Source organism: Vigna unguiculata, chromosome 8 (assembly GCF_037176805.1).
Source record: "Vigna unguiculata cultivar grain cowpea cultivar isolate G323 ecotype 2 chromosome 8, ASM3717680v1, whole genome shotgun sequence".
In the NCBI taxonomy this organism is placed as follows: domain Eukaryota; kingdom Viridiplantae; phylum Streptophyta; class Magnoliopsida; order Fabales; family Fabaceae; genus Vigna; species Vigna unguiculata.
This window is the reverse complement of record NC_140799.1, coordinates 35,763,814-35,786,941: the sequence shown is the minus strand read 5'-3', so window position 1 is coordinate 35,786,941 and position 23,128 is coordinate 35,763,814. Positions and strand designations below refer to the sequence as shown.

At 32.6% G+C, this 23,128-nt stretch overlaps 4 protein-coding genes and 1 non-coding gene across 8 annotated transcripts; all 5 read right to left on the bottom strand.

The window, feature by feature from the left end:
- Window positions 1-892: 892 nt before the first annotated feature.
- LOC114194386 (putative inactive receptor kinase At1g48480) lies at window positions 893-4,019 on the bottom strand. Its single transcript, XM_028084569.2, has 2 exons — window positions 2,453-4,019; window positions 893-1,819 (listed from the first exon to the last, which is right to left on the bottom strand). The coding sequence occupies exons 1-2, from the start codon at window positions 3,708-3,710 to the stop codon at window positions 1,158-1,160; spliced, it is 1,920 nt and encodes a 639-aa protein (XP_027940370.1). The 5' UTR covers window positions 3,711-4,019; the 3' UTR covers window positions 893-1,157.
- A 3,218-nt stretch (window positions 4,020-7,237) lies between these two features.
- Window positions 7,238-7,311, bottom strand: TRNAN-GUU (transfer RNA asparagine (anticodon GUU)). The gene has a single exon. It is a non-coding gene; the product is annotated as a tRNA-Asn (tRNA).
- Window positions 7,312-11,155: 3,844 nt separating this feature from the next.
- Window positions 11,156-12,267, bottom strand: LOC114194933 (HSP20-like chaperones superfamily protein). The gene is made up of 2 exons (XM_028085335.2): window positions 11,962-12,267; window positions 11,156-11,628 (listed from the first exon to the last, which is right to left on the bottom strand). Exons 1-2 carry the CDS (start codon window positions 12,101-12,103, stop codon window positions 11,336-11,338), a joined length of 435 nt encoding a protein of 144 aa, XP_027941136.1. The 5' UTR covers window positions 12,104-12,267; the 3' UTR covers window positions 11,156-11,335.
- A 1,586-nt stretch (window positions 12,268-13,853) lies between these two features.
- Window positions 13,854-16,050, bottom strand: LOC114193368 (plasmodesmata-located protein 7-like). 3 transcript variants are annotated; one of them, XR_014984063.1, is made up of 4 exons: window positions 15,120-16,050; window positions 14,770-14,848; window positions 14,288-14,401; window positions 13,854-14,180 (listed from the first exon to the last, which is right to left on the bottom strand). XR_014984063.1 is itself a non-coding variant. In XM_028083132.2 (3 exons), the coding sequence occupies exons 1-3, from the start codon at window positions 15,937-15,939 to the stop codon at window positions 14,173-14,175; spliced, it is 924 nt and encodes a 307-aa protein (XP_027938933.1). In that variant the 5' UTR covers window positions 15,940-16,050; the 3' UTR covers window positions 13,854-14,172. The 3 variants fall into 3 exon arrangements, 2 of the variants coding, with proteins under 2 accessions (XP_027938933.1, XP_027938931.1); XM_028083132.2 differs by lacking the exon at window positions 14,770-14,848 and having other exon boundaries at window positions 15,138-16,050; XM_028083130.2 differs by lacking the exon at window positions 14,770-14,848 and having other exon boundaries at window positions 15,120-16,049.
- Window positions 16,051-18,368: 2,318 nt separating this feature from the next.
- On the bottom strand, window positions 18,369-19,881 carry LOC114193864 (nudix hydrolase 18, mitochondrial-like). 2 transcript variants are annotated; one of them, XM_028083828.1, is made up of 5 exons: window positions 19,665-19,881; window positions 19,403-19,514; window positions 19,220-19,303; window positions 18,962-19,090; window positions 18,369-18,799 (listed from the first exon to the last, which is right to left on the bottom strand). In XM_028083828.1, exons 1-5 carry the CDS (start codon window positions 19,763-19,765, stop codon window positions 18,644-18,646), a joined length of 582 nt encoding a protein of 193 aa, XP_027939629.1. In that variant the 5' UTR covers window positions 19,766-19,881; the 3' UTR covers window positions 18,369-18,643. The 2 variants fall into 2 exon arrangements, with proteins under 2 accessions (XP_027939629.1, XP_085521562.1); XM_085665436.1 differs by having other exon boundaries at window positions 19,220-19,514.
- Window positions 19,882-23,128: the final 3,247 nt, after the last annotated feature.

Genomic DNA, 23,128 nt, shown 5'->3' with positions numbered 1-23,128 from the left:
TTTTATCCATTTTTACCTAAACTATTTTTTTTTCTTTTTTTTTTTTTTTTGTCATGCGTAGTGAAATTTCTGACATTATATTTTCAACCTCCTCCATTACAACCATAACTCTTATGTCATGCTCCTTAAATAGCATGTCTGGAACCATGTGGTGAAGCATTTCATTTCACTTAACCCAGACATCATTTGATTCATTTTCCAAACTAACCCAAACAACTCAGTTTCAACAAATCAAAATTGCATCAGAAGCCAGAACAGGCCAGTTAGCAACGTTGCACTTTTATCTGTCTTTTTCTCCTTTTCTTCTCCGATGACCGTGATTTTAGATTATAGTAAGTTGGAAAGCATAATTCTTTACAACTAAGTTTCAACAAACACAAGATCAATCTAAAGCCAAAAGAAACATCATAAAACACGTTTCGTATGCAAATACATCTACTTTTTGCGGTGCTAAATATTTAAAAGGGAAACACTTAAAAGGTGTGCAACAGAAAAAAAAAAATGTCAATTTCAAAAGAACAAGAACAAATGCCTTAAGGAAAGCACATTGCAGAACATTTCTATGTTTATATTGGTCTGAGATCAAGTGTCAGTTGTTAACTTTGTTTTGCTTTTGGCCAAGATCTATCTTAGCATGGAAGAGCCAAAGCAATAACTAAATTTATACATTTCAAATTTTAAAAATAGTTTTTAACAAAATATGCGTTTGAACCTTATAGCAGTCACTTCAAAACAAGCGTATTCAAAATTTTAACTATACCTCATAATGTGGATATTTTTCATCATTTAACACCTCCTTTTTCTTTTAATAATAAAATAAATATAAATAAAATGTTAAAATAATATGCATATATCTCTTGAATAGTTGTGAAAAATATAGAAATCGAGAAAGTTAAATAAATAAAACAAGCGTCGTTTAAGGAATATGAAGTAGTAAACAAAGTGGGGGAATGGAAACCCCCCAAAACCAAGATTCAGAATAACAAAAGGGAGGGACTAAGTAGAATAAGGTAGTGAGAGGGGAAGACAAAGGTCATACAAAGCTGGTTTCTATAATCCCTCAATGAATAAACCAACAAACAAACAACACTTGTCGTAATATGATGCCAAAAACAGGCCAAATATGAAAACAATGAGGTCTTTCTTCAGTTCTATATTCAAGCTTGTGACACACCCGAGTCAACAGAGTAGTACTGTTGCGAAAATCCATGATCAGGATCTTTAAAATCATGATTCTTCCCTTCCTCTTTCTCTAAACTAGAATGGCAAATTTCTTCAATCTTGGTTGCCACCACGTCCATTGAAGGTCTCTTATCAGGATATTGTGCAGTGCATTCAAGGGCAAGCTGCAAGAGCTTCACCATTTCGTCCTCAACACTCTGGTACCGCAGAAGCTCCATGTCAAACACATCAGTGTTCCACTCACCTTCAACCACAGATTGAACCCATCTTGGGAGGTCCACCCCTTCGTCATTCAGTGAAGAATGAGCCGGAGCCTTCCCTGTAAGCAGCTCCAGAAGCATGATGCCGAAGCTATACACATCAGCTTTTTGGGATACTTTGCGCGCATCAGTGATCTCTGGTGCTCTGTAACCAGAAACACGGTTTGGCGTTGAGGTTGGAAGAGCAAGGTAAGCAAGCCCAAAATCAGAGACACGAGCTTCAAAAGATTTCGTCAGAAGAATATTCGATGCCTTGATGTTCCCATGAGAGGATGTTGGACCATGAGAATGAATGTGTGCAATCCCACGAGCAGCACCAAGAGCAATGCTAGACCTTGTTTCCCAATTCAGTGGAGTCCTCCCCACTCCACCGTTTGCTGCAACACCAAAAACAAAAACAAAAATGTTTCATTCACCTAAGAGTTACCAAATGCAGCCTACATTTCGTTTTATCAAATGTAGCAGCCTCATACTACATTCATACTTCAGAAGAATTATGAGTGTTGGTTAGAAATCATAATCCTGAAAGCAAACATTTACTGACGACAAATTTTCTTTTGGAACATTGAGGATTATCTTAAGACATCATCAGACTTCACTGTTGATGCAACATTCTATCTCCCTTTGGCATAGTGTAGGTGAAGTATGCAATGACATCCATTATCCAAACTAGAATATCAAATCAAATTTATTTCTAAACAAAACCCTCAATTCACAAAATCCGACGGACAGAAGATGTGATGAAATAAAGCCACACTCTAGACAAGACATTTAGCAGAGCTAAAAAACAAGCCATGAAGTACATTACAAAACTGAATGATAAGGAACAACAGGGAAAGCATTGAGAAACATAAAAACAACACGTAGCCACCTAAAGAGATAGCATTGAGTAGACACATGAACAGCCACAATCATTCACCTGATTTAACAAAAGAAATGGCACCAAGACAGAAAACAGAGAGACACTATTGTCCAAAAATAACAACCAAGTATGAAAGATGGGGTAATACCATGCAATAGTGCAGATAAGCTTCCCATGGGCATGTAATCATAGACAACAAGCTTCTCATCCCTGCTAAAGTAATAACCCCTTAGTGGGACCAAGTTGTGATGAACCATCTTCCCCACTTGCTCAATCTTCTCCCTGAATTCCCTCTCTGCGGCTGTGACATCCTTCAACCTCTTCACCGCCACACTCACCCCCATTTCCAACGTCGCCTTGTAGGTCGTTCCAAACGTTCCTTTCCCCAACACTTCCGCAGAAGCCCTCAACAACTCATCCAAACTAAACACTCTATTCACATTCCCAAAAAACACCAAACTCTTATCTCCACCACCACTGCTTTGAACCTCGCTCTTCTCCACCGAACCTGCCACCGCCGAACCTGAATTCCCACTCTCCACACTCTTTTCACGAGACACTTCACCTTCCACATCACGCTTCCCTGTTGACACACTTTCATCGTTTTTCCCACTCCTTTTTCTACACAAAAAGAACAAAAGCAGCAGAATCAACAGCAAACCAACCACGGAACCTATCACAATACCCGCAATGGCACCACCGGATAATTTACTCTTTCCCTCCTCGCTTCCGGGGCAACTTTGCAGGGGCTTCCCGCAGAGTGAGTTACCGAGAAAAGCGGTTTGGTCCCGACTCGAAAACCGGTTCGGAATGGGACCGGTAAGGGAATTATACGAGACATTGAACTGATCCAGAGGCGGAACACTAAGGTCAGGGATTGAACCAGTGAAATTGTTGCGTTCGAGATAGAGAGTGGACAAACGAGTGAGACCATTGAACTTGGGCGAAATTTCGCCGCTGAAATTGTTGTTACCTAAATTCAACCTCACGAGGTTCTGCAACGCGAACACCGCATCGGGAAGTTCGCCGGAGAAGAAGTTTCCCTGGAGATAGAGGTTCCGCAGCGCTTTGAGGTTGACGAAATCCGCGGGGATTGGTCCGGTTAGAGCGTTAAACCGGAGGGAGAGCGTCTGCAGTTCGGTGAGGTTTCCCAAACCGGAGGGGAGCGAACCGGAGAGACCCATCGCTGGGAGGCGGAGCATGGTTACTCTATCGTTAGTGCAGGTGACGCCGGTCCACCTGCAAGGGTTTGTTTGGGTGGTGTTCCATAGCAGCGTGCGTCCCCCCAACGCGCTTCGGAGTGACACTAGCCCCGCTCTGTCCGAAGCTAGATCCGAATCTGCAATGGCGAAGACGCACGTTAGGAGAGTAAAGAGAATCGCTTCTTTGACCTGCGCAGACTTCATTTCGGTAGTTCGAGTTGTTCGAGGAAAGGAGTTAGTTATCTACGGAATTGGCGCCATGGGAACCTCGATGGATGCGAGTGTGGCTCTGTTCTGTTCTGTTGTGCTCAGAATGTTTTTTAAGAAAAAGAAAAAAAAAAAAAAAGAGTGTCGTGAGAAGCGTGAGCGATGCGAGAGAGGGTGGTGGGTGTCACGTATTATAGCAAAGGGTGTTGCGTTTGCGAAGTTGGAGAAGGAAATAGATAGATAGAGAGAGAGAGAAGAAAAAGAGATGTTTTTGAGAGGGATGAGGAAGGGTTAGAGTACGTTCACGTGCAACGAACGACCGGTGTGTCGCGCGGGTGACCGGTGTTTGTTTTTAAGATTAAAAAGAAGTGAGGGAAGGTTCCAAGTGGGGCCCACTTGTTAGAGTGGTGGTCCAGTTATAACTTCAAATCACTCTCATTTGTAGCTGCCCTCCCAGCTGGATTCTCTGTTAAGCAGAAAAACCTTATTTTATTTATTTTTTCTTTATTTTTACCCTATTATTACAAAATACAGTTTTTCTTTTTCTTTTTTTTTCTGTTTGACTAGCTGTTCGTGTAGTTTGATGTAGTTTGTTTTTCTTTAAATATTACAGGCGAAATATGGTTTGTTTGAATAAAATAAAAAATAAACAACTCAAGCTAAACAGAAACTGTTAAAAAAATATTAATTAGAACAATTAAATTGTTATTATCGTTTTTGCATTTAAATTTTGAACGGTGGTCCCAAACGCAACGTTTAAGGGACAATCCTATTTCCTAACCTTTCCTTTGGCTTCTTGGGATGGACCAGTTTCCTTTGGAGTAATTTTCTTAGAAATATATTTTACCAATGAAATAGTGCCTCTTTTTTTTAGCTACAGATTTCTACGACGGAAATAATTTTCTTGTTTGCTTTTCGCCTTTTGTTTCGTTGGAAAGGGTAGAGGCGTTTTCGCTGCCGGTCAAAATTCTTAAAAGTGTCTACAAATTCTTAAAATAAGATATTCAAAATATCTCCAAATTTTATATCTTATTCAAAATTTATATCTTTTACCTTAACTAGTAGGTTTAATATTTATGTGTAAAATTATCTGTTACTGTTTCTTTTCATTTTATGTGAATTAAAAAAGGCTACGTTATTATTGACAATAACATATACACTACAACGATGTTCTTAATAAATTTTATATTATTATAGTGTGTTTATTCATTTACTAATTGAGATCAAATTTAATATTTTTGTGATACCACATTAAAATTAATTTATTTTTTTGGTATAAATTAATAACAATTACATATTTAACTATAGCATCATTGACTGTTAAAAAACTCCATTTATTATTATTATTTATTATTTACTGATGTCTAAGTTTATGAAATAAAAATTAGAATGTTAAAAATATATTAAAATTTTCTAACGCTAATCATAATCATAAAAGTAATCATGTTACAACGTTAAAATGTTAAAACCGATAATAATTGATAGTTTGTCATGTTACAACGGTAAAATATTAAAATTCATAAGAAAATATTGTTTATAGCCTAGTTATAAAAAACACAATTTTATGAATATGCATAAAAAATTGTTTATAATTTATGTTGAATGAAAATGAAGATATTTTTCACCTTTAAAATAACTCTATTAAAAAACGAGGTAAGGTAATTTTATTCTTAAAACTTCCATAAACTAATCTATAAAATAATCTTTAGAAGATGTTACCTAAGTTAAATTTAGCTATTTTAAGAACATTTGTTACAAAACTTATTTCACTTTTGTGATTAATTATGTTACCTTATTTTTTAATTTATTTTATTTTAACTTTTATTGTAATAAATGTATGTTATAATTTTAACATGTTCTCATAAAAAGGTTTAAGCGTCTGATTGTGCATATTATACGTGCAAATGCATTAAAGGTGTTTAACGAAATTTATAGTAATAATTGTAAGAATTTATAAAATAGTTCGGAAAATAAGTAATTTTCTATAAATAAATTTAATTATTTTAGTATTAAAATATTGTACTATAAAAACAGAAAAATCATTTAATCGTAAAACTTATATATATATATATATATATATATATATATATATATATATATATATATTGTAATGTAAATGTTAAATTGTAAGATGAGAATTAAATAAAATGATAATACAAAATAATCATCACAATTATTAAGGACATAATGAAAAGGATCATTTTAATTTTAAAACTTTTTATTTAAAGAGTAAAATTCAAAACAAATGTCAGGACTGTCTTTTAAAATACAACTTCATTTTATTTAATAATTAATTGACAGCTGGTTGGTTATTACCATTATTAATTATACTTAATTTTTATTTTAAATTATGTTTAAAGTTAATGCTAGTTAATATTCGAGCCAAAACGTGTAATTCAATGATTAAATGAATTAAATTTATATTATATGAAATTCATTAAAAGTATAATTTGACTAATATATATAATAGTATACCAAACCAAACCAAATTTCTGAATTGTTATATGTTGTTATGAAGAAAAATACGAATTGAAAAAGAAAAATGATTCCTTGAAAAGTGAGGGTTCACTTTAAAGGTGAAGAGTAAGGGTAGTTGAAGTATGTCGTAAGAGGTGAAACTATTCTTTATTACATTACGAAAGACCTAATAATAGATTGCTATCCTTTTATTTCATGATTTTGTCTTTTCCGCTAACTCCAATCATAGCTTCCCTTCACTTATATTTTTTTTTTCTCCTACATTGTTAAAAATTATTAGAACGCAAAAATATTTTCTTATTGCATTTCTCTGTCGTATAACAATGATTGAGATTTAGAATTAGAGTTGAACATCGAAAATTTAATCATAGCACTTAGAAAATGTCATTACAGTTTTATTCTAAATATATATTTGTTTAATATGTAAAAATAATATGAAATTAAGATTTACAACTGAAATTGAAATTTGAAATGTTAATTATGACAATGAAAACATGTGCAGTGACTTATCACATTGAAAATGTGTTTTAGTGAAGTAAAACATCATTTCCTATAATATGTTTCACTTTTCACGAAATCTTTATTCTCTCACCTCCTAATCCGTGGAATGCTTTTAATAGACTGCATCGATATATTATATTCTAATTATAGTATAATTAAAATCAGTACTTATCGATTTGAAACTAATATGCTTCGAAATAAAATTCTTGAATTTCGTCTTCTATTGTTACTATTATAATTTTGATAAATAAAAATCAAAGTCTCACCTTAATCATAAGTAATGTAAAAAATAATTAACTAAAATAATTTCCATTTTTTTTTTTATAAAATTGAGTAATGACAGTTTTCATCGTATAATTTATACTTTTTTAAAATTGAATTAAGCTTAAATTATTTGCCTAGATAAAATGGAATTATACTTAAATTACTTTTTTAATATGATGTAAGATTTTTCCTTAGATTCACTCACTCTTGTATTCTTATGCTAAGCTTAATGGTGTTAGATGTGAAGATTTATTAAGAAAAACCAAAAAGTTCTTAAAATTCGCTAGAAGGAGGGCTTGAACCTCCGACCTTGTGGTTAACAGCCACACGCTCTAACCAACTGAGCTATTCCAGCTTTTATGTTATTAAAGTAGTTTATCAGGTATAAATCTCTTATATCTCTTTGTGAAAAATATAAAATAGAAAGTGTATTGCTCTTACTCTCTTAGAACTAGGGATGACAATTCGTGGAGGGTTGGCCCGCAGGTCCGCACAAAAGAACGCGGAATAGGCTGGGATGTTGAATCCACTGGCCCGTAATGGCCTGTCCCGTATAGACCCGGAGCTCGCGCAGGCTGGCCCGCTGACCTGCTTACAAAATTATACGTTATCATTTTTTTTAGTTCTCACATCATTCATCACGTTGTTTCTTTAAGTTCCTTTTATTATTATTATTATTATTATTATTATTATTATTATTATTATTATTATTATTATTATGTTTATGTATAATCATTGTATATAAGATAATGATTTTAGTTATTGAATATGGAATATCTTTTTATAGATTTTTAGATACATGTCTTGTAAGGTGACATGTTGATATTGTACTTTAGATATAATGTTCGTTGTTATTTTTCTGATCTTTGATTAGGTAAACTAATTGGAATTATTTCAATAGAAAATGAATATCAATTATTATGAAAAAAAAAATATTTTGCTAAACAAAAAAAAAATATTTCGCTTATCACAAATGCAGATCAGTCCGCGAACCCGCAGACCAACCCATGAGACAAGACAGGTCAAAAAAAATAAATTCGATATTAAACTGCGGGGCAAACTAACCCGACCCGCATTTAACGGACCAAAACGCGAGATAGACCAAAACGAGCCGAGCTGACTCGCTTTGCCGTCTTATTAAGAACATTGATTGTTTAAGCGTAGTTTTAGAAAAATAACAATACGACCGAAAACAACTTTAATGGTGTTAACTAAACTAAAATGCAATAAACTTATAAGTAAAGTAATTAATTTCATAAAAAAGTTTTATGTGATGTTGAAATGGTTCAAATTTATTGAAAATAATGAAATAAAAACCAAGATAATGCCCTAAGATAATACAAGAAATTAGAAATCTATCAGGATGGCTAAAAGCGTTCTTTTGTTGTTTTTAATACACTCGTATGTAATTTTTTATTACAAAAAAGAAAAAATTTATTGCAAGTCTCTTAAATAAATAGACATTCTATAGTAGATTTCATTAATTTTAACAAAGAAGGAAAATATTAAAAATGAAACATACAAAGAGTGTGTTTTTATCCATATTTTGTGTAATTATGTATGAAAGTGAGATTACTAATCATCATGATTATGAGTACGCAAGTGTGTTGACTCGTGTAAGTACTCTATAATGTGAATATAATAATACGAGTTTCTACTTTTTCGGTGTCACCAATGAATTAGGTGATAATATAATGTGTATTCTCGATTTGATGCTGAATTTTCATAATGAAATGACATGTCTTGAGTTGAGTGCATAACTTTTAATGAAATTCTTTACAATGATATTTAGAACAAAAGATATGAAAGTTTGTTTTTTCCTTTAACAATAATTAGTTTAAATGTAAGAAACTAATCTTTAAATTTTAAATCATTTTATACATAATTGTAAGTAGGGATGAGAATGCAGTCGGTCCGGCCCATAATCATTTTATATTTAGGTCTGACCCATACTTGGTATGCAAAATGTGTGTTGGGCTGGCCCATCCCGCGTTTTCAACGTGAGTTGAAAATTTTGGTTTGCCTTGCATATGTGTGGGCTTGCGAGTTCGCGGACCAGTTTGCCTTTTTTTTTAATTATTTTTAAAAAATCTTATGATAAAACTTTAAATATTCAACAATTGGGAAATTTTAACAAGTTCACAAAATTATCAAAGAGTTTGGAAAGTTGGATGATAAATTGATAATTCAACATTTTCATCATATTCATATTTGTATTTTGACATACACGATGTATTATTCAAATGTCATGCGAGTTTCTATGAGGCAGACTCTTGTAGGCTAGCGGACTCAACATCCTCGTCTGCCCAATATTTTTTTGATGGGCCTGCAGATCGGCATGTCGGGCCAAGTCCATACTGTCACCCCTAATTTTAAGGAATGAAATTTAATATTAATTTAACTTTATACAACTAAATTGTAAAATAATGTTTACACTCACATTTAGCTGTAATTGATAAAATTTTCAACATGCATTTCTCGTCTTAAAGCATATACATATTGAACCTGATATGGGATAATAATATTAGTTACGTAACAATTCATTAATAAGAGATACAATAAATCTGGTTAAAATAAATTTGATACAATTATGATAATTGAAGTGAACTTTAAACTTAATTTAATCCTATAAAAACATAAAAACAGTTTGTAAAGATAAATTTATGTTACCCATATGGTATACATTTATTTTATTTCTAGTTCGTGTGAGATCTTCAATACATAAATTATTTTTAATTTATTAATAAGTTGATTTTATCTATTTTTTAAAATACTTAAGAAAAAGTCGTAGAAATTTCTTATTATTTTGGTTAAGTCAAATGACAAAAGTTAGATAGCTATAGCGTGTTGTGTGGTTCCACCTTCCCCTCGTTTTAGCAACACGAGTGACTTAATACATCATTCTTAATATATACCCTTTCTTCAGCCTAAAACGTGATGTTTTGTATTTTTCAACTTCTTTTCTATCATATTCTACGCCTTTAATAAGTAACAAATACTATTAAGTTGTAATTTTATAACTTCTAAAACAATGCATTTTTCTATCACCAAATAATTAAATTACTTATTATTATTATTATTATTATTATTATTATTATAAGATAGATAGTTTTATCATGCAAAAATAACTTTCAAAATAATTCGTATACCAGAAAGCTATTCAATCATGCCAGAGACAAGGACACAAAATAGAGAAATATAAATTATGAAAAAGAAATAAAACATAGTTCTGTAAAAAAGTATTATATAAAAAAGTAAATTAACAGTACATTTTTTAATATATATTTCAATACTTAATTATTAGCTCAAATCTACTAAATCACAAAAAAAAATATTAAGAATTTTTTTTAATCAAAGTCACAGTTTTTTCTTTTGCTTTTGAATAATTTTTTTTAAAAAAATATTAAAAGATACCCATGTTTAAAAAAGTATGACATTTTCAGTGGATAAAAAGAATATATGAGAGGATGTTGGTGGAAACAGTGACATGCAATGATTGGAGGATGTAAACAACACTGATCGGAAGGTGGTAGTAGTCACAACACGCCACCTCCAATTAAATGCTTAAATCACTTATTCAACCACTGAAATACAACCTTCATTTGTTAATTATGTATATGTAGACTTTGGTTTTCGTGTAATTTTCTAATTCGTTTCTGCATGATTTTTTTTATATATATTTTTTTAATTCTTCAGCTAGCATTCTTAACATGGTTCACAGAACCTTTCTCTAGTTCGCATTTCCCACTGCAGAACAAGTAGTTTTTGTTTCAGTGTTATACAACGTGACTCCATTTGGTTGCTTGTGTATGAACTTTCTTAATAAATAATCTCTAATGATGCAATTTGTTAAGGTGTAGTTTGTGTTCTACAGAAAAAGTAGTTTAAGTAATTGCCTTTAAAGTCACTCTTACAGGCAGGAACAAAATCATTGACATTCCTTGGTAAGTTTTATCAGAGAAAAGGATCGATGAATATAAAAGATTTAAATTTTAATTGGTTTTTTTTTTTTTTCTATCTACCATTCTCCTCACACCTCATGTTCCTCCTAAATCTAGTTGGCAATGGCAACTCCTATATAATGTACACATTATTGATAGCTGATTCCACACCAATGATTAGTGAGAACATGAATGTTGTTACAGTTGCAGAAGTAATCAAGTTCTGTTGTTTGGTAACTCTGATTTGGCTTTTTGAACTTTGGAACAAAACTATGCTCTTTTTCATACCAAATTAGCTATTCAGAAAGTTACACAAGGTTCATAACTACATATAAATTGCAGAAGGAGATACAATATACACACACACTGACACACACAATAGAACTTATATGGTCTTGGGATTCTTATTGATATAAACATATTCTAGATCTGAAAAGCTTAAAGCCTGCTCGTGATGTTGATGTTTCTGACTTTAGGTGATTTGGTAGTTGTGTCTTTAGGCAAAAGTATAGTGAGGACACCATTTTCAACCTGTGCTTTAATCTGATCCACCTTCACATTTTCTGGCAATTCAATTTCCCTTGAGAAACCACCATTCCCAGTGCCTCTCTCAGCAACATGCCAAACACTGTCCTTTTCCTTTGCTTGAGCCTCCTCTCTCCCACCTTCCCCTTTGATGTGTAGAACATTTCCATCCTCAATTTCCACCTTTATGTCATCCTTGCTGAATCCTATCCACACACATACCCACCATAAAAACTCAAAATCAATTCAATACCACTCAAGTCAAACCCTAAAAAAAGATTCCCTTTTTACCACTACATACAGCACCTCCACCCATGATTCCAATGGATCATTGAATGTGAAGAAACAGTTAAAGATTGCAATTACGTGCAACTGAAAACAATTAGATGCAATTCTCCATATACATTTTCTAATATTCTAATTGGAACTAGAGATTCAATTCCATAATACACATAACAAAAGTTTACACTAAAATTGAAAAACAACACTCGAATAGTTTTATATCGAACATTATTTTCATAACAATCTGATAACGGTACCTGGAACGTTAATTTTTAAGATGTGTGCATTAGGTGATTCGAGCCAGTCCAAGAGGGCCATGGAGCCTGACCATTCTCTGAAAATTGGAGGGTGACTCCAGAAGAAGCGTCTGAGAGGGTACCCAAAGATAGTGTCAGCCATTGTTGATTACACCAGTGCAAAGAGAAATGTAGCAGAAAAAGGGAAAAACACGATGAATGATATGGTTCTTGCAATTTCTGTGATGAACTATGAAATTATTATATATTTTATGTGTTTATGATAGGAGTTGTCGCGGACACTCCAGAATGTTCTTTGATCTTGAGTCGTGTTCAATCAAATTATCTATTGTTCTGGGTTCTTCCCCAATAGCGAAGTGGAAAGTGATTCACTGCAACTGGGTTTCCATAAGAGCCCATTTTGTTTGGGCCAGCAGGTTTTTCAGTTTCTGTTTAGTCTACTCGATTGGGCTGGGCATGGAGTTCGGCGTCGGAAATGGAAAAGCTATTGGGCTTGTAATTTAACAAAACAAGTTAATTCGCTCCTCCGAATTCTAGATACGTATTATGATTATGGTTAACACTCATAACAACTTTAAATACATGTTTACTTTGAAATGAAAATTCATATACAAATTTTGTTTCCATGATTAAAAAATAATTTGAACATAATTTTTATTTTAAACTTGTATATTTTAGAACATTGTGGAAAGGTTGCTTAGTGTTTTGGGTGTAGGGGCCAAGCACTAACTTTCAACACTCAAATTACCCTTTAGTCCTTTTGTCCGATGTTCTCCTCGGCTAGCTTGCTCGATTCTTTCTCCTGTTCAAAGTCTTTTTCTCCTTCCGCTCGGCTGATCAGGTGATCGGGATACCTGTCTAAAAGGGTCCGATGCTTAAGTCAGTTCAAGTCCGATCGGGAGATAACAATAAATGTGGTAATAAATGCGAGTTAAAAAATCTTTATCAACCTACCTTGGGCCTCTATTTATATTATAGTATTTGGTATGGGCTGTGATTAGATTTCTTAATCATGACCCAATTACTTTTTAAACTTGATTACTGACTTATATTATATTAATTTACTTTTTACTTACTGATCCAGATTTTGGTGTGACTGCCTGACCGAAGGGCAGTGCGTCTTGTCGGTTGTCCTCATGAGTGAGGGTCTCTATAGAAGTGGAGACAAAGTGCAATTAGAAATGAACGCAGGGAGTTTTTGGTCGTGAGCTCCCTTAAATCACTAGGGAGAAATTGTCACATCAACGTCCCAAGGAAAGGTCTACCTGTAGCGGCGCGGCCTGCGGCTGCTTGTCCGTGGTCCGCTTGACCAATGGTCCAACGAGGTAGCCGATTTAGCATGTTCAGAGCTGAGACTTCATCCGGAGAATGCGGAGAGTGTTTGGTCGCGAACTACCTTAAAGCACTTCAGAGAGATTGTTACATCAACGTCCTAAGGAAAGGTCTGCCTGTAGCGGGCACCCTACGACCGCTTGTCCTTGATCCGCCTAACCGATGGTCCGACAGTGGTCATTTAGTACACTTAATTTAAGATTCCACTAAAAACTGGTAGTGCTTAATTATTTGGAGGTTCTCGTAATTTGGAACTGATCAGTGGGGTTGAAATTAAACTATCTTTTAGGCGTATGATACTTTATTGTATGATGTATATACGTAGATGGACATGGTTGTGTTTCCTTAATCTCTAAGAGATGGATTCCGTGGAAATAATGAAGGAGAAAAGTGTTTGCGTTGTGATCCTTTTGATGCATTATATATGATATTAAAATGGATTTTGATAGATTATCTTCACTAACTTTATATGTTATCCTTTTTGGATATTCTTTTGCCAGAGAACTTAGTTTGAATGATGTATACAACGAAGATGAAAAACCAAAACTATGGTACAACACTTTAAAGAAACAAAAGAATAATATATTAATTTTTTTTTCTTTACAAGCATTGGACAATTGACAACACAACTTTGTAAAGTGGAGAAGAAAGTAGGTGCAATCTCTTACGTTCTTTCCTCTTGTATTTAAAATTCCAAATACTATTATTTTTTTCATATGGTATCATCCTCAAGGTTCAAAGTGCTCTTTCGAAGTCAATTTTAAATTTAAAAGTAAGTAAAATAACTAAAGAGAAAAAAAGGAGAAAGCAAAAGTAAACCAATACATAAGAGTAATGATAGGTTCAAATGCCAATTTGAGTTCCAAACTGGATTTAAATTTATTTACCTGCATGAGAAAGAAGGAATCATGTTAGTATATATTGCTGAATCCACATATTCTCTTTTCAATATGACAGATAAAAAAAATAATATAATATAATATATATTACTAACCCTGTTTTCCACAGATTTTGGTCATGAAAGCAAGGAAAATAATAAGTATAGCCAATCCTGCTAATGATCCAATAATTATAGCAAATGTCTTTACACCTCCATGACCTGATTCACCTGCATTACACCAAACATCTTATTTTATCTTTTTCTTTCGTAACAAAAACTATTCTCAATTTACCTAAAGAAAATAAAACACTTCTTAAAATGTTTTATTCGATGAAAAAAAATTCTTAAGATGTTTCAGGGATGATTGGTTACTCAGGTTCTATTTTATCGTTTTTTATTATACCCATTTCCTGGGTTTAAATATTTGTAAGGAAATACTATTAAAAAATTTCTATATCTTCTGCACAAATATTTGAAAACAAGAAACAAATTAAAAACAATACATTTAATGTTAATGTAATTATAAAGTAGAAATAAAACATACGTAAGTGTCTCTTCAATTACTCGTTTGGTTATTACATTTATATAATTTTTACCTTTTAGTTCCTATACCTAGATACATAGAATCCACTTCAATCTTTACACGTTGTTTGAAGCTGTCTTGGTCTTTATGCTCTAAAATAGTTCAAACTAACATGAATTAAAATGTTAACATGTTAAAATAGAAAAAAGAAAGTATTAAAGTTGTGTAAATATAGAAATGAGTAATTAAACACTTCTTAAAACTTTGATTGTTACAATTTGTGATAGAAAATTACAAATTTTTTACATCCAATCGAATTGGTGAACACACATAATCAAACTTCTCTCATGAAAGTTCAGAACTTGAAACCCATGAGAGGTAGTAAGAGAAGAACAAGCATGCGATCATGATGATGGGCCTTACCGTGGGCCTTGGACTCACCGTGGGCCCCGCCGGTGGAGTACCGCGCATAACACTTCCCCAAGAACATGTCCCCGTAATCCGCCGTGCCGCAGTCGCCCTTCAGCCGCGAGATGGCCTCCGCCACGCAGTCCTGGCACTCGCCGTAGCTCAGGTCGCCGGTGCACTGCGCCATGCCGCGGACCCCGCCTGAGCCGCCAACCCTGAAGTTCCCTCCCGTGGCAGAGAGCCCGGCAAGCACGGCGTCGCGGCTCCCCATGGCGTCGGGGTTGTACCCCACCGAGGGCCCGCACTTCTTCAGCACAACCGTCTTGTCCTGTGCGCCGAGGAACGTGGCGTTGTCGTACTTCACGAAGCAGCCGTCGAGCTGCACCGCGCCGCCGCACGTGCCACGGCAGATATCGCCGGTGCGCGTGACGGCGCGCGCCACGCAGGCGGCGCAGTCCGGCATGGCGAGGTCGCCGCGGCACTGGTAGAGGCCGGTCACCGCGTCCTGCTGCGTGGACCCCACCACCGTGAAGTTGTTATAAGACGAGTACGTGGCCGAGTTCACCAGCGAGGTGAGTAGCGAGTCCAGGTTCGACTGGTACGGCGAGTTTGGGGTGTACAGTTGCTGCGTGCACCCGCTGTAGAGAAACGCGCTTGGGCTGGAACACTCCGAAAGCTTGGGGAACAACAGGGTGACGCAGAAAAACACAGCCACTGTGATTACTCTGTTTGAGATGCCCCTTTTGGTCATTTTCATTTCTCGGAGATGTTGACGTATGTTAACTCTATAATATGGCTCTGAATGTTTAGGGCACGTATGTGTATATATATGCATGTGAATGATTATATCATTATATGAAATGAACAAGTGTTTTTGGTGCAATTACTATTTCTTCAAATGAATATGAAGATTTTGAGCAATGGAGAAGGATCCACCTGTGAGTTTTCACATTGAGTTGCTTTAAATAAGAAAAATCCACTAGGGAAGAAAAAAGGTTCTCTTTGATTATTTTACAGCCTGTGGGGTCTTTAAACTCTTTTCTTCTTTCTTAGGCTAGTTGATTATCTATCATCATGCTTTTCTTTTTGGTTCATATAATTCAAACAAAAGTGGCAACTTTAGTTTCTTTCTTTTGCTAAGAAAAATAATTTTAAATTATGACAATGTTAAAAGTGATCTGGATTTATACAGAAATTTATTGTTATGGGCGCATTTTAAATTGTTGGAGATGATAACTTAATAGAAGAAACATTGCTAACTACACTGAGTACTGAAAAATCTAAGTAAAAGTTGGAGAGAGCGACACTTAGTCAACAATATACACTGAACAGTATAAAGTAAGAAATGTAGTAATTGAGGGCGCAGAACACATATAAGTAGTTTCTGCTTAATTCAATCTAGTGTTTTGAAACCACATTAATTAGTAAACGCAATTAAGTTTGGTGCTGGTTTCAATCAATGGTTTTCTATATAAATTTTGCAGAAACATATATGTATCGATTGCACTACTTTGTGTTGGCTACTTTAAAGTCACTTTCCACCTAATCAAACAAGTCCCTTTTAAAGGTATGAGTCGTTTCAAGTTCAAACTAAATGATGTTTTAACAATTTGCTTTTGTTGTTTCTGTCAAATTCTGTATAGCTTGTATTGGCTTCTAGAAAAACCCTAATGTGACATTTACTACACTTGTTATTCTATTTTATGGTAAGAAGTGTAGTGGGTCTTCATTGTGTAGCAATGATTTGCGAATATATTATTTTATGGGTCTATGGATTAATCGCGAAGTAAAGCTAGAACACTGATAAAAGAAAGGGCTAAGACACTTTCCTTTCGCACACTGCACCATCACCTTTTCCTATTGAAGACAGTAAAGGACAACTATGACATCGCACTACCCTCCTCAATCTCATCATCACTTTAGCAAGGTTTAGAAATACTTCATATATATATATATATATATATATATATATATATATATATATACACACACAGATGCATGCTAAATCGTTTTTGTACAAGAATTTTTAATAGCTAGTAGAGTTCATCTCAAAGAGAATGGAACAACATTACAAGCTGATGCTGTGACATGTAGATTGAGCTAGTTATACAAGTTTTCTGATATAATATACCTGGCTGTTTAAACTCTTAATTGCTTAGTTCATAAACACATGCTACTATCAAGTGTCAGTGAGATTTTTTAATCTAATATGCTAATTAACTTGCTTTTTCTTTTTTACAATTCTATTTTATATTGTTAAGTAATCTATTAAAATACATAGAGATAATATTAATTTGCAGACTTTAATGTTATTAGAATATTTATAAAACTTTTTTATTGTGAATGATAGGGTGCAGGAAGAATTTTGTTAGTGTGCAGGAAGCAATTGCCTTCCCTTAATCAGCTATTGGCCCAATATAAACACCCCTTCAAGCCCAATATGGCGCTTGTGGCAAGTGTTTTTTCTTGGGCATTGTGTTGTTGAACTATGAGCCCAACATAGCGCTTGGACCACTTTTTACATTTAAGAGGCTTCTCTGTTGTTTTCAGGTTGGCACTTTCCCTGAAGCTCATAGTAGGCTGGTTCCCATTACTAATCTTGGTCTTCATTAAAATTTCTCTTGTTAAAGACCAAAATAAATAAATGAATTTTCTTATGTTGACCAAAAATTTGAAATTATTTTCCTCTTCAACTTTCCCCTTTTCAATTTCACCAAAGGAGTTCCACTAATGACAAGGACTGGGTCAACCAATTCCACACGTATTCCTTTATGCATCAAAGGTGCATCTCAATTCATACATCAAAGTGGTTGAAGCACCAAAAATGTTACTTCCAAATTCCAATCTTAGCTTCTAGTTGATTGAACAAAATAATGTAAATAAACAATAGGAATAAAGAAAGAGCTTTATCTTCACTTTGCTCTTCATTAAAAGGTACAATTTCCTTTCTTGATCAAAATGCTTTATCCCTTTTTACCATATATAGCCACATACACTCATTTATAGTGCAATAATTTCAATACATCACTATTATTCATACTTCTTTTTTCTGCAATACTTTTATCTACTCATCTTTCTTTATCAATCATCTTATTTTATTTTTTCACAAGATAGTTCTATTATAAAAATGAGTAAATTTATAGTATATGACAGTTTAGAATTTATAGAAGTTTAAAATAATTTATAGTACTACTATTTGCTTGGTATGATTTATTGTTATTACAAGAAGTTCAGCCAAGTTTCTGACATGTTATCAACTGTTGCTTGAGACAAAAAACCAAATAGTTTATTGAACAATGGATTTTGAGGAGTATCACTATATATACAGATGCAGTGAATTCTCACCTTTTTTTTCACATTTTGAGATACGAAGTACTGTATTTTAATGGGGGAATTGACAACTTCTAAGTTGTGTACACCTTTACTATTGTTATTGTAATCATATAGTGTATTTTCTTTTTCTCTCTAATTCCATGGGATTGTACTATTCCTTAGTTCATTTGGTCGAAGAAAATCTAAAAGGGTATGCATATCCTTGTTTACAAGTCAGAATTGGCATCTCCTATGCAGTGTATAGAACCTACTATTTGTCTCACACGACCAAGTTTCCGAGCCATGAGACGGTTTACTAGTCTCTCTAGAGCTTCTTTCATCCACCAGTGTTGACAAACTTCCCTTGCATCAGAAACGCTCATCTACACCCCAAAGGAAATTTTCAAACACTTTCTTAGTTCGTGATCATTAGAATGAAAGAAAAATAATCATTCAAACACTATCTATCACACTGATCATTTAGAAGAAGCAACTAAGAAAAATTCAAACACTGCCCTCAGTATTCCATTTTTATTATCACCTACCCATATTCTTTGACGAAAATTCTGCTCAGGCCAGAACTCCAATTGCTCCTGGACAAGTAGAGGGAACATGTAGCCCTCATAAAATGTATCATGAGTCTTGCTCTTGAAACTCCACTTACCCAATTTGCCCTGCACCAATCAAATCAAACTTTCATCTCAACTTAAAACAAGTTTTATTGGTAATTAGTTAAGTTGCATTAACAATGATTTGTGATTTTATAGTTATCAAACTTCTGTCATTTTATCGAACAGCCTGACCTCAACAGTGCCTCGAACCCCTGCTTCCTCTATGGTTTCTCTCAAAGCTGCCTCCTTTTTCGATTCGTCCAATTCCCAACCTCCCTGTTGATTGGTCAAACGGATAGCACAAAATGGGGTGAATAAAAATGTTGACAAATCAAAATATATCCCATTTGGGAGATGAATTTCATTGACTAATACCTTAGGAAATAGCATGCCTTTGCCTTTCTGAGAAGTGATGACCAAAACTTCTAAATCTTCTGGTCCCTCCAACGAAGTTTGATCCACAATTTTATATCTGTAGGGTATGCATCTGCACACATGTGGCCATCGAATTGAAGGCGAAAACAGAAATGTTCAGTCACAATTGAAATGAAACTCAATAGAGGCACAAGGACTTGCATGAACGAAACATAAAATCGAATAGTAAAAGCAACGATGGGATTAGAAAGACGAGACAAACCCCACGACTTGGCGACGACCTTTTCTGTAGCGTTGTAACTCTCTACCTGTACGAGAAACCAATGCAACAACGTTGTTGTCTTGGGAAACCAAAGCCACCATTTTTGTAAGAATCGGAAAAAGGGAGAGAGAAAGAAAGGTTAGAAGTTGAGAGAGGAAGAGAACATGCAAGTTGTGATGTGTTGTGTTGTGTTCATTAGTTGGATAGGATAACAAAGAGAGGGTCCTATTAATAATGGAATGGTAACGTTAGAGGCTATGCCTTTTTCTACCAAGTGGAAACAAATTACTTTTTCTTTTTTATTTCATTTTATGAAACAAGTGTCCAATTTCATAAAATAAAGCTACATTTACCTTTAATTACAAATCACAATGTATTAAAACTTACATTAATTGCTATTTATGACATGGTCTTAAATACTTCTTAAATTGCCAACTCAAATTTTAATACTTTTTCACTAGAGTTAAACCTTATTAAAAACATACAATTAATAGATATAAATATTTATCGAAAAAAACTTTAAAGAGATGTGAAAAAGACAAATACATTATTTACATTTTCTTTATTGATCATGAAAAATAAAGAAAAGTGTGTTTGTATAACTTTAAAAACATTTTGTCAATAATAAAGAATGACTTTACAAATGTAATTTCTTTTTAGAAAAAGAAATTTTATTTCATACCGATAACTATCGTTTAACAACTATTTAGAATAAAATGGTCATGATAGAAATACAATTTTTATTTGTAAATAGGAAAAAGTTTATAATAAAAGATCATATCAAGTGTTTTTTAAATGTCAAAATATTATTGTCTTTATAAAAATAAAATCATAAATAGATAATATTCATATTCGTATGATTTTAATATCTATCTGAAATCTACCCAATCAAGTATTTTAATCATTTACGTTTCGAATTATATTTAGACCTTTCTATGTCCTCGTAACACTTTTGTTGCATTTAGCAACAGTCGAAAACTATTCTACTGTTTATTTCAATTTCTTAATTAATTAAATTAATAAAAAAATTTGCACCAATCACATATACCACAAATTTAATATCAAAACAAAAAAATTAGACACGTAGACGCAATTTCCTATATTTTGAGACAAAATGCATGCACCTTTTTGTGGTTTGTTATTTTAAATGGAATAATTTTAAACACTTTTATAACATATATTTTACTTAGTAGGAAGTGACGTATAGTGGGAGGGAATTTTGTGGATTGGTGCGAACACAGTGCTATATATTTGCGTGAGAATCATGTTATTTATTTTGTTGTGCTGCTTAGTTTAGATTGTTTTTTTTTAGAAAAAAGAAATAGTGGAATTGATCATTTAATTTTAATAAATTCAATTAAATTCAGAATGTATTAGTTGGATTGAGTTATATACACATTTACGTTAATGTTTTCTTTTAGTATTTACTATAGTTGTATACATTTTTAACTCTTATACATTTACTTTTCACAACATAATTTCTTAGTTGTTAAAATTAGGGTTTTACCCTAATTTTGATACGATAAATAATGGAAGTATACTAAATAGGTGTCATGATATTAACTCGTAATGGAAAGTATTTAGAGATTCTTAAAAGGCAATTAATCAATGCTTTAATAACAAAGATTTAAATATTCAAGTTATACACGAAGACAATTACTACGTAGGGTAATTCCTCTAATTTTTTTTAGTTGAAAATTTGTAAAGTTTAACCTATTAAGTTTTAAATGATATAGAAATTAACTATTTATCAAGAGATAAGGGTATAAAAAACATTTCTTAAGTTTTTTTTTTTATAAATAATAATCAATAATAAAATTAAAGAATGTTTCTACCATAAAGTGTTGACAGTGTCCAAAGATAAAAATACACAAAGTTTTGAAATCTTGACGTTCCCTAAAACTAATATTACAAAAATAAAATATTCTCGTTTAACAAAATCGGTAATCTTTTTAAATTCAAGACAATACAAATATTATTTATATTTGAAAATAGATTTTAAATTTAATTTAACTCCATAAAATTTGTTTGTAAGCTGAGATTTATATCTATTTATATATATAAAAGTATTTTATCTTTAATTGATGTGAAATTTATTGTTAACTTGTTTCAGATCTAAAAAATAAATATTTTGAAAATATCATTACTTTTTATTATGCTAAGAAAAATGTGAATTTTCTTTGTAAAAGACCTAAATATAACTTCATTAGGAGAATAAAGCAAAAATCATCGTTTTTAGCTTTCATTTAAATTTAAAAGTAACTTTTTGCTAAAACAATCGAGTGTTCCTACAGAGAAATCAATAGATAAAATATGTGATATAACAAAGATGAGAATACAAAAAACATGTTTACTATATATCGACACTAACACTAATATTGTTTATCCATAGTGTTTTATAAATTTCAATAACTTCACAAGCGATTAGATACAAATTTTTAGATATAAACATTAACCAGAATATGTGAAATTTACCTTTTGGTATTTTATTTCTAATTCATCTCCAAACTTTTAATCACTAACTTAATTCTAAGTTTTATTTGGTTATGAATTGAATTTCGTTATTGTTACTTTTTTTGAACCTTTTGCCTTCAAAGTTTATTTCATCAGATTCCGTGGTTGTAATAATTAGAACATGTTCTTGGATTTAATAGCAGACAAAAAAAATCTAATGACTTTGTCACTAATGAGCTCATCATACATGATGCAATGACTGAGTCATTTTTTTTTTTTCCTTATACACTTGTGATTAATTTTACATTTAAGGAGACTTAAAGCTGACACATTAATTTTTTTTTTGTGTGTGAAACATTGAAAGAATATTAATGTTAACATCTTATGTAGAAATTTGACAAAAAAAAAATCATCTTTTTTAGTAAACGTGACTTTTAAAGAAATATTGGTTCCTCTAACCAGCCATTTTGCATGGATGGTGGGTGTGATTAACATTTTCAATTAAAAGTAATCTTTTAACCTAATAAAAAAATTTAACTTTTTTTATAAAAAAAGTTGTTTGTAATTTGTTTCAAAACAACTGAAAATGCATAAATATTTTCTTTCTGAAAAGTAAGTTGGTTTTATAAATATGAAAATTTTTAATACAAGATCATTTTTACAATTTTTTTCCAGCTTCATGCATAGTATTTTTCTAATATAAAAATTAGGTTTTGTTGCACCAAATAAAATTAACTTATTTTTCATCTTATTTATTTTAGTATTTCATATTAACAAACAAGGCAATTAATTTAGACATTGAATATTTGGTTAATGGAATATTAGTATTTGTTTATCATCAACAAACAATATATTAAGGATTGGTAGAAGGGTATAGAATAGTCTTGGCCAACACAATCCAAAAGGAACATCTCATAAAAAGAATTGGCTTGCAACATTGTTACACTTTTCATCCATTATATATAACACCCCTTCAACCAAATAAGATTTGTGAGAAATCAACAATACAT

Excerpts from the sequence above, each read along its gene's own strand:
- LOC114194386 (XM_028084569.2), bottom strand. The coding sequence starts at position 3,710 with ATGAAGTCTGCGCAGGTCAAAGAAGCGATTCTCTTTACTCTCCTAACG. Across the intron at positions 1,820-2,452 it reads CTTATCTGCACTATTGCATG|CAAACGGTGGAGTGGGGAGG; the intron begins GTATTACCCCAT and ends TTGGTGTTGCAG.
- LOC114194933 (XM_028085335.2), bottom strand. The coding sequence starts at position 12,103 with ATGGCTGACACTATCTTTGGGTACCCTCTCAGACGCTTCTTCTGGAGT. Across the intron at positions 11,629-11,961 it reads CTTAAAAATTAACGTTCCAG|GATTCAGCAAGGATGACATA; the intron begins GTACCGTTATCA and ends GTGTGTGGATAG.
- LOC114193368 (XM_028083130.2), bottom strand. The coding sequence starts at position 15,939 with ATGCATATATATACACATACGTGCCCTAAACATTCAGAGCCATATTAT. Across the intron at positions 14,402-15,119 it reads CGGTGAGTCCAAGGCCCACG|GTGAATCAGGTCATGGAGGT; the intron begins GTAAGGCCCATC and ends GGTGTAATGCAG.
- LOC114193864 (XM_085665436.1), bottom strand. The coding sequence starts at position 19,765 with ATGGTGGCTTTGGTTTCCCAAGACAACAACGTTGTTGCATTGGTTTCT. Across the intron at positions 19,515-19,664 it reads GGTCGTCGCCAAGTCGTGGG|ATGCATACCCTACAGATATA; the intron begins GTTTGTCTCGTC and ends ACATGTGTGCAG. Across the intron at positions 19,091-19,219 it reads GGGTTCGAGGCACTGTTGAG|GGCAAATTGGGTAAGTGGAG; the intron begins GTCAGGCTGTTC and ends TGATTGGTGCAG.